The sequence below is a fragment of the Sciurus vulgaris genome (assembly GCF_902686455.1).
Source record: "Sciurus vulgaris genome assembly, chromosome: 2".
Lineage (NCBI taxonomy): Eukaryota > Metazoa > Chordata > Mammalia > Rodentia > Sciuridae > Sciurus > Sciurus vulgaris.
Window position 1 is genome coordinate 182233932 of NC_136462.1, and position 15155 is coordinate 182249086.

The following is a 15155-nucleotide window of genomic DNA, read 5'->3' on the forward strand; positions in this document are numbered from 1 at the left end:
CCTGGGTCCTAGTCCTGGCTGTACTCAAACTAAGTAGCTGTGTGATCTTGACCAGCCAAGCTGACCTGGGGAATCAGACTCCCTGCCCTGAGTGGCCTCAGCACAGTGCGAATGAGGTAAAGCCCAGAAGGTAGTATCACGTTGCTTGGCTTTCAGGGGATGCCTTGCTAGCGGGAGGTTTGGGCTGCCTCATGCACATCATCAGCATGGTCCAAGCAGGAGGCACTTCTCCTTTCTGATGTCGTTACTCTGCAGATCTGGGCTATCACGTGGTCCCCGACCCACAACTGCACCTCAGTCTGTGGCTTTGCCAGAGTATGTGAAACTTGGGCAAGAAGCCAATGCTGACAGTAGCGGCCTCTTCACATCGCTTGGTTTTATTTAATGCGGTGCCCATGGATACTGCAGGCCATGAGAAATTGTCACCTCCCTAGTGCCATGTCCAGTTAGACCTGAGCACCCACTGGTAAGGATGACTGCGGTTCAGCTCCCTTTTAGATCCTTGGGACCTGGCTGGGAGGGGCACAGTCAGCACCCTCCAGTCACTTCATTCACATTCATCCATAGAGGGTCCCTGGAGGAAGTGCATGTTCCATATGGGGAACCTCTTGTGACAAGGGACCGTCTCTAGTGTTTGAGAGAGGAGAATAAACTTCCCTAGCCCACTCTCTGTTTTTCTTTTAATTCTTTTCCTTCTCTGACTTCTAAAGAAATACATAATAGTAGAAAAATTGGAAGATACAGAGGAGAAGGAAAGCAATCCCGTATTTCCTTCTTCCAGGGAATGCAAGAGTTTTCACAGTGAACCTTTCATGTATGCAAGGTTATCCTCATGATTTTACAAATAAAGAAGCTGAGGCACAGGGAGGTCAAGAGACCTGCCAAAGGTCTCCTAGTCTTTCCCTGTCATCCTAAGCCTCTTGGACCATGCTGCCTCTTCCCAGGCTCCCCTCCCCTGATTCATACACACTTTGTGCCAGGTGGTGTATCAGCACACTCTGGCAGAGAACAGAATTCTCCTCAGATGCTTCAGCTGAGGAGATGTTAATGCAGGTGTGAGCAGGTAGAGAGAACCCTCAGGGGCACTGAGGCACCTACAAACTAACAATGACAGAATCCGTCATCCACCCTCATCCTGAATGTCCCTCATCCTGAGGGATCAGTGTTACCTGTGCTTGGCTACCCCTAGACCCACAGGGAGGGAAGTTGGGGAAGGTATACTCAACACATCTCTTCTTCTGCCCTCTGCCCCCCTGCCAGCACCTTCTATATTGGTCAAACCCAAACAGAAGCAGCAGGCAAGGGTCTCAAGGGACAGTTCAATGGGTCAGCCTCTCCTTTCTTTAAGCAGGACATGGATCTGGGGGTGCAAGTGGAGGTACCAGCGTAGGAGGCATTGTTGCAGGGGGATGGGAGAGATGTGCCTCCTGACCTCCCAAAAGAGAAAGAAGATTTGTCTTGGTAATTGTACTTATTAAAAACAACAGAAGAGTTTCTTCTGCCTGGCATTCTCTTTGTTTTTGGTGCCTCCTGCTCTCTGCGCTCTCTCTCTCTCTCTCTCTCTCTCTCTCTCTCTCTCTCTCTCTCTCTCTCTCTTGTTTCTCCTCACTTCCTTCTTTCTCTTCTCTCCCCTTCTTCCTGCTGCTACCTCTATTCTCACCTGGTTCAGAATTCCCAATAGCGTCTGTGCAGAAGTATTTGGTGTCATCAGTGTCAAAGATTTAGAAGAGACAGCCTTTCTGTATAGGGGGACAGTGTTCATGGCTGCGGACACATGTGGTTGTGTGTGACCTCATGTTGTTCTGCTGCTATGTGTGTGTGCAAAGACGTGCTTCTCAGATCCATGACATCAACATTCTCTCCTCTAACTTTGATGGGACTTCAGCCATGGCTCTCACAGTCCTTCCGTTCTCTGTAATGCCTTTAGCACCATGGCATTACTCTGATGTGGAGGACAGGGGCTCTTATTCCTGTTTGACAGACGAGGAGACTCATACTGAGAAAGAGGTGATCAGGTAGGAAGTGGCAGCATGGAAACAGGAAGCAGTCATCCTGATTCCCAGTGCAGCTTTTCCCAATGCGTTTGCTTTTCTATCAGGAAGTCCTTCCTTGGCCAGCTTCTCCCCTGGGAGAAATTAGTATCAGTTGAGCCACTGAGGCTGCTGAAATGCCATCTAGTGGGAAGGACTTGGGAGTAAGAGAGACCTGGCATGGCCCTATAACCTTGGGTGAATCATTTTGTCTCTTTGAGCCTGTGTGTTTTCATCAATAAAATAAGAAGGATAATATCAGGAATATGGATGGAAAAATCGGGTGCTTAAGGTCTGAGAAATCTTCAGAAGAGGCTGACTGGCTGGGAGCCATGAAGTTCTCCCAAGGTGAATGCAGTCCTGGTGAATGCAGCCCAGAATTCTGGCACTGTCATTTATTAGCTATGTGATCTTGGGCAGCTTACTTAACTTCTATGCTTCAGTTCCTCCTTTTGTAAATTGGAGATAATAAGAGTACCTATTATAGGTTATTGTGAAGATTAAATGAGTTAGTTAATGTACTTAGATCAATGCCTGGCAAATAGCAAACTGTATAAATGTTAACTCTGTAGACTGTTAATTTAGTTGTTGTGTTTTGTTTTGAGACAAGGTCTCATTGTGTTATCCAGGCTGACCTTGAACTCCTGGGCTCAAGTGATCCTTTTGCCTTGGCCTCCAAGTAGCTGGGACTAGAGGTGCACACTGCCACGCCCAATTACATGTTGACTTTGTTGTTGTTATTTATGAAGAACTGTGTTCAGCCCTGGAGAGAATGGCAAATGAGACAGAGATCTTCATGGAGCTTATATTCTAGAGGAGGAATAGAAATGAATAAATAAATTTGTCAATACCTGGAAGTTCAGTTTGTGGTGAGTCCTATGAAAACAGCCAAGCAAACCCAATATGCTTTGCTTAAAATGGATACAGAATTTCTATCTGAGGTATTTAAAATTTTTGGAAATAGTGGTGATTGTCATATAACATTGTGAATATAATTAATGCCCCTGAAAAGTGTTGTACTTTAAAATGGTTAAAGTGGAAAAAAGACAAAACTAAAGAAACAATTTACCATGCTGTAACCAAAAAAATAGGGAGAGGGATCCATTTTAGACAGGGTGGTCAAGGGGCATGTAGATTTGCAACCTGAAGATGAGAACTGTCATACCAAGTGCATGGACAAGCTCACTATCCATTCAAAGGGATCGTTAAGGACAAAGCCTCAATGCAGAGGCAAACCTGGCACAGTTTAAGAACAAACAGCGCCAGTGTGCAAGCTCACAGTGGTGGTGGCAGGGTTGGGAGGCAGTAGGAGAATGGCAAATGGGACCTGATGGTGGAAAGATAGGGACCATATGTAGAGCCTAAGGCTTGCTGAGGAATTTGTGTTTTATTTTGATGGAAAGTCAATGGAGGGTTTTTTTGTTTTTGTTTTTGTCATTGTTGTTGTTTCATGGTACTGGGGATTGAACCCAGCGTGCTGTACCATATCCTCAGCACTTTTGATTTTTTATTTTGAGACAAGGTCTAACCTTGCTGAGGCTAACCTCAAACTTGTGATCCTCCTGACTCAGCCTCCCAAGCAGCTGGGATTACAGGTGTTCACCTGGCCATTGGAGGCTTGAAGGAGGGCATCCATCTGGAGTTTTGAAAGAAACCCTTATGGTTGGTTGCTCTATGAAGAACAAACCCTAGGAGTGGCCACAGGGAGACCATGGAGCAGGCTGGGACAGACATCAGTTTTGAAGTGGTTTAGAACTGGACAGTAGCTGGTAATGGGGGTGGGGGATGGAGAAAAAGGACAAATCTGAATTGCTGGGCTCAGAGATGCTGACTCATATTAACCCTGATTAGAAGACTAACCAGATGCCAGTCAATTCTTTCTTTCTTTCTTTCTTTTTTTTTTTCATTTTGTGGTGCTGGGGATTGAACCCAGGACCTTGTGCTTGACAGGCAAGCACTGTATGAATTGAGCTATATCCCCAGCCCCAGTCAATTCATTTTTAAGAGGGGAGTACAACTGCCAGTCCAAATGGCTATTGCCTCAGACCGGCTGGGACACCCTTTCTCTGCAGGCCACCCAGATGGAGATCCACAATGTGAGAAGGCTTCTTAGTGCCCTGGAAGGTGAACCAGAGGAGCCAGATGGTGACTGCAATGTTACAGAGCTCAGGCTCTGGCAGCCTGCTGGGCCAGCCCCAGCCCAGGCTAGGCTAGCATCCCTGACAATGCTGGGCCCCTGTCCCCAGACAGGACTGGCGCGGGCGCTGTCAGCATTCACTTTTCTGGCTGACCTTTCCTTTTTCTAATCCCATGCATTCAGCTTTTCATATGTTGGTGTCATCAGTCTGGCCCTGATGGCCTCTGTCTCGGAGTACTTCTCTCCTTGTATCCATTTGGATGGGCATTTCTGCCTTCTGCTTGCAGGCCAGTCCTCAGCGCTTCCATTACTGCTTGTAATTATAGACCTGCCTCTCAGGGTTGTTTTATTGGGTGCACACCATGCTAAGTTCTCTCTGTGTTATTTTCCTGAATCTCTATTGCTACCCTGAGAAGGAGGGAGGGGGATCTCTGGTTTAAAGACAAGATAACTGAGGCTTAGAGAAGTGAAGTCACTTGCCCAAGTTCACAGAGCAAGCGAGTGTTGGAGCTCAGCTTTGGAGTCACCCGGTGCCTGACTCCAAAATCTGTGCTTTTAACCACTGAGCAGCAGGGCCCCCCACCTTGCTGTGCTGTGTGGGGTCTGTGAATGACTATGTGAAGTCTCCGGCCTGCCTCTGGCCCACATCGGTGCTCAGCGGAGAGAGTCCCCTCCTCCTCCAGCAGTCGGAGTGACGCTCTTGGAGTGTCGCTCTTGACTCTCGCAGCACCCCAGCTCCTTCACTTCTCCTGAAGCCCAGCCCGTCTCTCCTGCCAGGATGTCTGGAGCTCCCCTTTACGGGGTTCTCAAGGTATCAGAATGCCAAGGTCTCATCTCTGTGTTTCCTGCACAGCCCCCTTGTCCCATCTTCAGGCCTTTGCCAACATGGTGACTCAGCTTAAAAGCCCTCTCGGCCATCTTCTGCTAAACACTTCTAACTCCACCTCCAGCCCCTATCCTGGATGTCATCTTTGGAAACTGTAGGCCACATTATCAATCATCAGGTCCCCAAACTCTTCTAAGAGGCTGAAACATACACTAGCAAATCTAAGTCACAACTAGCCATCTCCTGGGACAGCGTCATCCTCTTATTGCAGCAAGCTCCATGGGAACCAGCACGTGCTTCCCGCAAGGATCCACTCTGGGGCCTGACCTGGCCTGGCCACCTAGCAGTCTCCATCAGTCTGTGCTGACCTGGGCCTGGGCAAATCTGTGCCCACGTGGCCAGCTGTGTCAGAAACCAAGACCAGATCCTTGGCCCCTTCTTTGTGGCCTAGTGAGAGAACCATGTTGTTTTCCTTGGATTGGTCAAATAAAGATCTCATCATAGGTTTAAAATATGATATTGCATTTTTCTTTTTAATTCCTAAATTAAAAACAATTTTTAACAGACTTTATCTCCTTCTCATCCTGTGATGCCAAGCCATGTGCATCAGAAAAAAAATATTTTTTAACCTTTAATTTTTAAAACAATTATTTAAGGAGCTCTGCAGGTATGGTGATGCCTGCCTATAGTTCCAGCTGCTCAGAAGGTTCAGGCAGGAGGATCACTTAAGCCTAGGAGATCAGAGCTAGCTTGGACAACATAGTAAGAAGCCCATCTCGAAAAATAAATTAGTTAATTAATGAATAATTCAAAGAATCTCCAAGTATAGTAGGAAAACCAAGAACTACAGTCAAATTGAAAGAAGCAAAAAATAGCAATCCATAGCCAGAAATAACCTTAGGTAATACTTTTCTACATTTTCTGTATAGACGCTTCTTGACTTAGCATGGGGTTAGATCCTGAAAACCCACTATAAGTTGAAAATATCATAAATCAAAAGTGTATTTAATACACCTAGCCTACTGAACATCATAACTTAGCTGAACCAAACTTCCGTGTACTCAGAACATTTATAGGAACTAACCTAAAGTTGGGCAAGATCTTCCAAAACAAAGTCTACTGTATAATAAAGTGTTGCAAATCCCCTGTCATTTAATATATACTGTACTGAAAGTAGGAAGCATGATGGTTGCCTGGGTATGCTTTTGCGTTGTCATAATATAAAAAAAAAAAATGTAAGTTGAACCATCGTAAATTGGGGACCATCTGGATCTCTGTGTGTGTATTAGTTAAAATAGGGTCCTTCTTTACAAACTGTCATGTCCTGTGCTTTATCATTCAAGTGTTGTCCAGGATTTTCTGCATTCTTTTTTTTTCCATGCTCTAAGAGGATGAGGGATCATCTATCTCTTGCCCCTGGCTGTGGGGTTCAGCAGTGCTGCCTGTATACCTCGGTGTTCAAGCTGGGCCTGAGTGCTTTCTCCTTCTAGATGAATCTGATGGGGTTTGCTTGAGGCAGCCAGGTGCAGAGGAGAGAAAATGGACCTGGAGTTAGGCTCTGGGAAGTCAGGCAGCTGGATGGGGAGGAGGGTGGACAGAGGAAGAAGAGGAACCCTGTCTGAGGAAATGACTGTCGTTCAAGTTTCTTGCTCTCTGAGTCTCACCTGTAAAAGAAGAAGAATAGATTTAATTATCTCAAAAGATGTCCAGCTCCTCTTATCTGTGGTACTGTCTGCCAGTAGGCTCTGCTGGAGATTCACACAGGGAAGACGCGGGTTATTTATTTAAGATTGCTTTCCTGGTTATTTCCAAGGACACTTCAGTTCCGAAGGTCTGAGTTGAAGCTGGGCGGAGGCTTCCAGGAGTTGGGGAGTGGATGCACCCCTGCACTGCCTAAAAGAGTCACATGAATTCTGCTTCTCACAGCAGAAAACATACACATTAATCTGTGGATTCTTTTTTTCAAGCAAAATTAAGTAAGCATTTATTTTGAGGGTTCTTGCCTATTGGTCCGACCTAGCATGATAACCCGTATCAAGAGCAGGTCTAGGAAGATCCCGAGCCTGGCAGCCAGGGCTCAGTTTGACCCTTCCTAGGCTGCGAGCTCCCCTAGAGCAGTTTTTGTCACTTTGTATGCTGGCCCAGAGTCAGCACTTAGTGTCATGTGAGTGATGGAGAGCTTTTATGTAACTATGGCTTGAAGATGTACCCCTGAGGCCCAGTGTAATGGCCTGAGGGGAGAACCTCTGTGGGTAGGAGTGAGGCAGTGAGACCAAGGCCCTCCCTTACTCCTCGTCTTTCTTCTTCCCCTTTTTCTTCTGGTACTGGGAATTGAACTCAGGGGTGTCCTGTCATTAAGTTACATCCACAACCTCCTTTCTTTATATTTTTTATTTTGAGACAGGGTCTCTCAAAGTTGTTTGGGGATTCACTAAGTTGCCCAGGTTGGTCTTGATCTTGTGATCCTCCTGCCTCAGCCTTCCAAGTAGCTGAGATGACAGGTGTGCACCACTACACCCAGCTCTCCTATCTTTCTTCTTAACAGTAGGTAGCATCCATGACAATACACCCTCTCACTTGTGCTACAAGCTCCAGCTCACAAAGCTTTCCACTAGTGACCAGCTCTGTGTGGATTGAGGAGGCCTGTGACCTCTCCAGAGCCCTCCAGCACCCTTATGACTGAGTGGGGCCCTTAGGGTCCCTGACTTTCTGTCTAATACCCTTTGCTTTGGGCCACACAAGTGCCCACAGGAATGTAAGAAAGAAACCAAAGAATAAAAAGGATGGGCCAGAGGTGGGAGAGAACTTGCCTAGTATGCATGAGGCCCTGGGTTCAATCCCAGCACTGTAAGAAAAAATAAAGGAAGTTGGGGCAGAGGCTCTGGATTGCCCAGAGTGGATTCAATGTCTGCTTGGCCATCAGAGGCCTACCCTTGTGGATGGGGTGGGATAGGGGCCTGCTAAGTCTAGTCTGGATCTTTCTCATATGCAGTAATCTGATGGATTTAGAGGAAGGGCCTGACTTAGTGGTAGGGTTCCTGCCCATTTCTCTATTCCCCCGGTTTTAGCTCCAAACTCCCTACCCCGCTTTTTTGAGGATCCACTGATTGGGATCAGGAATGAGTGCTTTTGCCCTTAAAACAATACTTGTAAGTTAATATCTGTCTATCTACCCATCCATCCATTTGAAAAGATACAAGTTAATTCCAAAGTATATAAAGTGAAAAATCAAACTTCCTTGCTTTTCCCACCCTATTCCTATGGCCTGTTTCACTTTTCCTTTAACCTCTGGTGAGTGTCCTTTGAGATCTTTTATAAATGTGTAAAACACAAACATATGGTGCTGAGGTTATTGTTTGTATTTTAAATATGTAAATGAGACCATGCTGTTTTCTTTCCTCCCTCCCCCCCCCTTCAGTTGACTCATTGCAACAAAATAGTTGGACACTGGGTCCTTGATTCTCTCTAGAATCTAGTTTAATGCTTCAAGGGGGAAAAGCTAATAGTTTGTCCCAGAAATAATCCCCCAAATCCTTCACTCTGTGGAGAGGTAAGGTGATTGCCACATTTGTGACAGACTTGGGCCAGAGCCCATTCCCCTGATTTTGACACTGGTAGGGCGGTGTATTTTTAACAGGTGCCTACCTGCTGTTCTCCCTGTGGGCCCATCCTGACAGTCTCCCTGGGGTTGGGGCTGAGGTGTGTGTGCAGGAATCATTGCAGCTTGGGGCATGAACAGGCTTGTCCAGATTCAGTGCCCAAAGGGCCCGAAACTCAGGGTTCTCTAGGTTGAGTTCAGTGCACCCAGTGTCTTTTGAGGGACTAGCTTGTGCCAAGTACTGTGATTGAAGACAGCCTGGCCAGGGTCCTGCCTGGGGCTGGTCATCAACGGCCCCCTGTGTTCCTTGGTAGAGTAGAGACCCTCTGGAGAGACCCTGATTATTTCTAGAAAGGGCTCAGAATCCAGGTCTGGGGCAAGAGATCAGAGTCCCTGAGGATCTATGGGCACAGGGTGGGAGGGGAACCTATAACCTCAGCTGCCACCACTAACGCCTCACTCCTCATGATCCCTCCTCCCTGTTTCCCCCCATCCCTGCCTCCTTCCTTCTCTCTGCTCTGTCCATTTGTCTCCATCTGCCTTTCTCTGCATGTGGTTCCTGCACCCTCTGTCACACTATCACCGTCCCTTTCCCCTGTCACATGCCAATGCAGGCGTGCTGGTCACCATGACAACAGAAACAGGCCCCGATTCTGAGGTGAAGAAGGCTCAGGAGGAGGCCCCACAACAGCCTGAGGCTGCTGCTGCTGTGACCACCCCTGTGACCCCTGCAGGCCACGGCCACCCAGAGGCCAACTCCAATGAGAAGCATCCACCCCAGCAGGACGCTCGGCCTGCTGAACAGGTGTGTACCTGAGGGCATGGGGCATCCTTTCTCCTGCCCAGCCCATCCTGGGGGTTCCACTTCTTAGGGACCCAGTATTTCCTCAGCAGGAAGGAAGAAGGAACTAAGGTTTATTTGTGAACCATTATGTGCTGAGCACTATGCTGGGAGCATCGAGATCCTGCTTATATTTGATTCTCCCAAACTTCAGAGGGTAGCTGCTCATTTCCCCATTTTACACTTGGAGAAACAGTAGCTAAGTGGAATGAAGTGAGTCATCCAAAATTACCTTGCCATGGGATGTGAGGGCGATCTGGCTGCGACATCTGTCACCCCACTGATCGCCAGGGTTGATTTGGCTGATCTGGCTGGCTAGGTGGGTGTCCCCTTCCTCCCTCACTGCTCCATGTGCATCCCTCCCAAAGCTGCGTGCTCGGTTGAAGAGGATGACCTTCCCCGATAGAGGAGGACCGTTCTTCAGTCAAGGGTATACGAGTAGCTGTGCTCCCCTGCTAGAACCTCCAAACAAGCTCTCTAAGTTACCTTGCCATGAAGTGACAGAGGTGGAAGTCAAACCTAGACCTGATCTCCAAAAACTGTTCTTTCAACTTTATTTTCCCACCTTTGAGCCTTTTCACTTGGCAAGTCCAGTGTGACCCTGGAGCAAAACTCATCACCCTAAAGTTTTAGGATGATTTGAGGGATCATTTAGCCCCCAAATTCATACCTCCCTTACTTTCCAACAGGCCTAGGGAGGGCAGGGACTGAACCAGGGTCATTGAGGGAGTCAGGGCTGGGCTGTGGCCCTTACCTCCAGTAAACCTATCCGCAGCTCCCAGACTCATGCTAGACCCAGTGACAGTTGAGAAGGAGGAGCTAGATGGTTGCCCCAATAACTTGCACACTATTCTAGGGAGGCTCTAACCATGGGCTTGGTTTTGTGGGACACTACTGCCTGAAGATGCTGTCCTGTAAGCAGCAACCTGCGGGGAAGACACAGACCCCTTATTGCCCATGGAAACTCAAGGTCTCCTATATACACTAAGCCATGGCCCCTGGTCACCCAGTGGATCACAGAGGGCAGTGACTTTCATTTTGGAGTCCACCTGGCCCCAGATGCCCCCTAATTGCTTTTTGTTTGTGTGAAAGGCTGTGGCTTCAAGTTCATTGACCAAACTCTTCTTGGTTGGACCTACAGAGTCTAGACATGGAGGAGAAGGACTACAGCGAGGCCGATGGCCTATCAGAGAGGACCACACCCAGCAAGGCCCAGAAATCACCCCAGAAGATTGCCAAGAAATACAAGAGTGCCATCTGCCGAGTCACTCTGCTCGATGCCTCTGAGTACGAGTGTGAGGTCGAGGTAGGGGAGCACTTGGCGCCATATGTCCCATCCCTGGCCGGCTGGCCTCAGAGCCAGGACAGGCTCCTGTGTGTCCTTAGCCTGGCCAAACCAGAGGAATCCTGGGCCAAATGCAGTGTTGGGGGAGATGACCTGGCCTGGTCCTTCTTTGTACAGATGGTGACAAGGTCCAGAAAGACCATTATGATTGCAAACGGAATTAGACAGGGCACAGGGATGGCACCAGGAAAATGTGTTGTACCCTGGCAAGAATGTTACCACCTAAGTGTTGATCTGCAGCCCTACGGGCCTAGAAACTGGACTGTTCTACTCACTTTAGCAGATACCAACATTTAAACTAGAGTCTTTTTTTTTTTGGTGGAGCGTGGTAGAGAGGGATCTTCCCTTTGTGATTACTCCTATCCAGGGCACCATCTCTATCTCGTTTTCACAATACCTTCATTTTAATTATTTATTTTTACGTGGTGCTGAGGGTCAAACCCAGTGCCTCACATGTGCTAGGCAAGTGCTCTATCAGTGAGCCACAACCCCAGCCCGTGACTAACTTTTGAACCCTGGTAGGCTGGGCCCTCTTCTCCACAGGCTTTGGCTCTGTTTTGTTTTTATGTGTATTTCTTTTGTAGGAGGATTTCAAGGTGGAACACTTTCCCTGCTCCTGGGCAAAGTAGAGGGCTCTTCCCCTCTTTCCTAGCACATGGTTCCTAGGGGCTGCTTAGTTGGACTTGCCCCAGAAGTGCTTGGAGGGGTTGGCCCAGCCCAGCCCACTCCCTCAGATGGACTCCTCCAGGCTCAGGATTCCTTTCCAGGCCTGGTCTGGTCCCCTGCAGAGACCTCATTCTTCCTCTGGAGTTCCCTAGCTCTCTGGGTGGTTCCTCCTGACCTGGATCCCTTGACTGGTGCTCGCTTTCACACCTATGGATTTGGGCTACTAGGCTGGTCCTGGGCTTTGCCATGCTGAATCCTCAGGCTGGGACTGTGGTTCAGAGTGGTCCCAGGCCTCCTTGCTTTGGAGTAGGGAGAGGGTGGCTCCAACTCTGCTGCTTCTAGTGGACACTGGTTTAGGCCCCCTGAGCCTCTCTCCACCTTACTCACCACCTTGGGAAGTGGTAGCTCTCTAGGCTGGTCTCTCTTGATCTCACTTAAACTTAGTGAAAATCATACCATGACTCTCAGGCCTTCCCCTTCTTCCCCTGCCCATGGGTCGCGCTTTTTATGAGATTCTTCTCTTCCCCTCCCCCCCAAAGCTGGGGACTTTGGTGTTCTACTCAAGGAAGGAGAAATCAGTCACTTCCCACACCTCCACTTCCACTTGCCCCCAAGCAAGTCCATGTTCTGGAGAGACCCCAGCAGGACTTCGAAGAAGGCTTGCATGAGCTGAGCACTGTGTTCTATACAACTCAGCAGAGCTAGGTGGCAGGAGTGCTGAGGTCCTGCCCAGACACCGGAAGGCTCTTGGGGACTGTCTAGGTGTCCTAGTGGAGCCAAGGCAGCTCCAAGTCCACCCTAGCCTCACTGCCTCTCTGTTCTCTCCTTTAGAAGCACGGCCGGGGCCAGGTTCTGTTCGACCTGGTCTGTGAGCACCTCAACCTCCTGGAGAAGGACTACTTTGGCCTAACCTTCTGCGATGCTGACAGCCAGAAGGTACCTGGCTGGGGGCCGGCCGCGAGGGTAGGCCTCTCTCCTTAGGTCTCTGTAGTCCTGGTCACATCCCATGGCTTCCATCAGATCTTCCTTAGGCACCTTCCTCTTGCATGTCCCCCAAGGATCAGCCCACCCTATCTACCCTCAGTTCTCTGTCTCCACCCTACCCCCAGTCCTTTCTTTAAAAAAAAAAAAAATATATATATATATGTATATATATATACATATATATATATATTTTTTTTTGACCTTTATCTAATTTATTTATTTATACATGGTGCTGAGGATTGAACCCAGGGTGTCACACATGCCACAACCCCAGCCTGTTAGTCCTTTCTTGATGACTTGTAGTAACCCAAGATGGGTATCTGGAGAGCCACAGTATGGCCTTGTGAGTTGCTTTGATGAATGGAGAGGCCTGGCCAATGTTTCTTCCTTCCCATGGTGGTTGCAATACCTGGTCACTGTGGCTGCCTGAGGCACTGGTTCTTACCCTGGTTGCGAATTCAGATCTCAGTCCCCTCACCTCCCTGTCTCAAGGAAAAAGGTCCTTCCACCAGGGAAGGGTGTTCCCCATGAGGGGCTGCCAACTGGCAATTTCAGGACATTTCTCCTAACCCCTTCTGGCCCGCTCCTCCATCTTCCCTCTAAAGAACTCTTGTTTTCTCTTTCAGAATTGGCTGGACCCCTCCAAGGAAATCAAAAAGCAGATCCGGAGTGAGTGGCTTGCTGTGGTTGGAGATGCCGTGGAAGGGTGGGCTGGGCCTGGGTCGTACTGCTCCCTCCGAATTTGCACTGCATGGCAGGTCTTAGGGAAGACAGGGCGGGAATGATGTTGACATTGTTTCACAGAGGATGAGACTGAGGTCCAGAGAAGAGAAATGACTGTGCAGAGTCACAGCAAGTTAGCAGAGGAATCATAAATGCATTCAGGATGTCAGTCCTAGAAGGTACCTTGAGAGTCATTCAGGACAAGGGGACAAACAGATGGCCTGTAAATAGTCACCCTCCTGTCCAGGGCTAGCGCACACCTCAGTAACCAATGCCCCTTTCCTCAGAGGCCCAGAAAGGTGGTTACTTACACAAGGTTACAGAGCCAAGTGTTGGCTGAGCCAGTTGGGCCCTGGCCTTCCAGCCCCATCCTGCACTCTGTTCAAGGGCCAGGGTGCGGGCAGATGAGCAGAGAAAGGCATGCTCGGAGGGGTGTCGCAGCTCTCAAATGTCAGAAGGGGAGATTGGTAGTCTCAACAAGGGGCCCCAATCTTTAAATGGATATGGGACCTGGAGGCAGAGCTGCCTCCACCAAGGGCCCCTCCCCCTGGCTGTAGTGCCCTCTCCTGGACTCCCTGGTCCCCTGACTGGAAAGCTGTAGCAGAGCCTGTTGCCATGACAGCAGGCAGCTGGGCCCAGGGCTGCCAGCTGACTCCGAGGGAGGGGGCTTAAGGACTTCTTCCTGTAGGTTCCTGTCAGTGGAAGACAAAGAGGCAGGCACACAGGCAGAACATGCTTCTCTGGGGCTGACAGGGTCCTAGGCCTGGGATCCAGACTGTCCTTTAGCAGTCCCAGCCCTGCTGGGAAGCCTGTCTGTCATGCCTGAAGGAATCAGAACACATACAGGCAGCCAAGTATAGAATACAGTGTTTAGTGAAGACCAAGAGCTTGGGAAAGAGCAGCAGGCTGAATTGTCAGGCTGCGGCCTCTCTCCCCAGAGCCTGCCCTCAGCCCTTCCAGCGCCACCCAGGCATGTAGCAGTTGCTCCTTGTGGCACCTCAAACCTTTGAGGAGTAGGCTTGTTCCTTAGCAAGTGCGTCCTCCAGTAGAGCCCCAGCCTCTGTCCCTACCCCTCTACCTCCCAGCCATTCATCCTAGACCTTCTCTTGGAAACCACAGGGGAGCAACTTTTGCCTCCTTTCTGTTGTTTGTGACAGCCCCTCAGCTTTCTGAAGGTGACTCCTTGAGCCCTGTGTCCTGGGCTTCAGCATTGGGGTATCTCCTCCTGGGTCTCAGGGCCATCACCTCAGGTTCCTGCAGCAAGTCCTCTGGGTCCTTGCTTCTCCTTGGCAAGTGGACTAGTAATTCCTGCCTCATGTGGTGCTGGGGAGTAACAGTTAAATGACAGATGCTTGCACAGTGCCCAGCACAGGTTTGGTGGTCAGTGACTATTTTCTTCCGTCTCCCCTGAGGTAGTTGGGGCAGACACTGGAGCCAGAGGGCTTGGATTTGAATCCTGGCTCCAGGTAAGGCTGAGAATAGTTCAATAGCACACGAAGTAGTGATGTTATCATAAGTGCAACACCCACCATGGTGCCTGGTACACCCAGCATGTATTAGCTATTATTATTATTTATTATTACTATTATCCCTGAGACAGGTATATCCCCTGAGGCTGCTTTTTCTAAGGAGTCCTTGTGGTCAAGAGTCTAGGTTCGGGGATCAGATGACCAGAATTTGGATACCTGTTCTCTGCCACCAACCAGGAGAGTGATTTAACCTCTCAGAATCTGCATCTATAAAAAGGAAACTGACCTCAGGGTGATTATTAAGATTAAATTCCTATGCATGTTCACAAAGCTGAGCCCATTATTACCTGGGCCTCAATGTCCTCACCTGCAAGGTGGGGCAGGACTTGTGGAGTTGTTGTGAGGTTAGTGAAGTGATGTTTGTGAAGTAATTCACTGTGTGCATGACACACAGCATTAGTTCCCTTTTTTCTACCTTTCCCATTGCTAGCTCACAAATGTTAGCCAGGGCCTCAGCTTTCTCATCTGTCAAATGG

The 15155-nt window shown here is 48.9% G+C and overlaps 1 protein-coding gene across 16 annotated transcripts in view; it reads left to right on the forward strand.

Annotated features, from left to right (window-relative positions):
• Window positions 1-15155, forward strand: part of EPB41L1 (erythrocyte membrane protein band 4.1 like 1) — a 118542-nt gene that overhangs the window by 58688 nt on the left and 44699 nt on the right. For 8 of the 16 annotated variants that reach the window (XM_079128116.1, XM_079128115.1, XM_079128114.1 and 5 more), the window contains 4 exons: window positions 9206-9396; window positions 10574-10738; window positions 12275-12406; window positions 13054-13096. In XM_079128116.1, coding sequence (XP_078984242.1) covers window positions 9220-9396; window positions 10574-10738; window positions 12275-12406; window positions 13054-13096 — 517 coding nt within the window. In that variant the 5' untranslated portion in view covers window positions 9206-9219. Of the gene's footprint in view, window positions 1-9205; window positions 9397-10573; window positions 10739-12274; window positions 12407-13053; window positions 13097-15155 lie in introns of those variants that run through there. The other 8 variants (XM_079128119.1, XM_079128120.1, XM_079128110.1 and 5 more) reach the window with 1 other exon arrangement.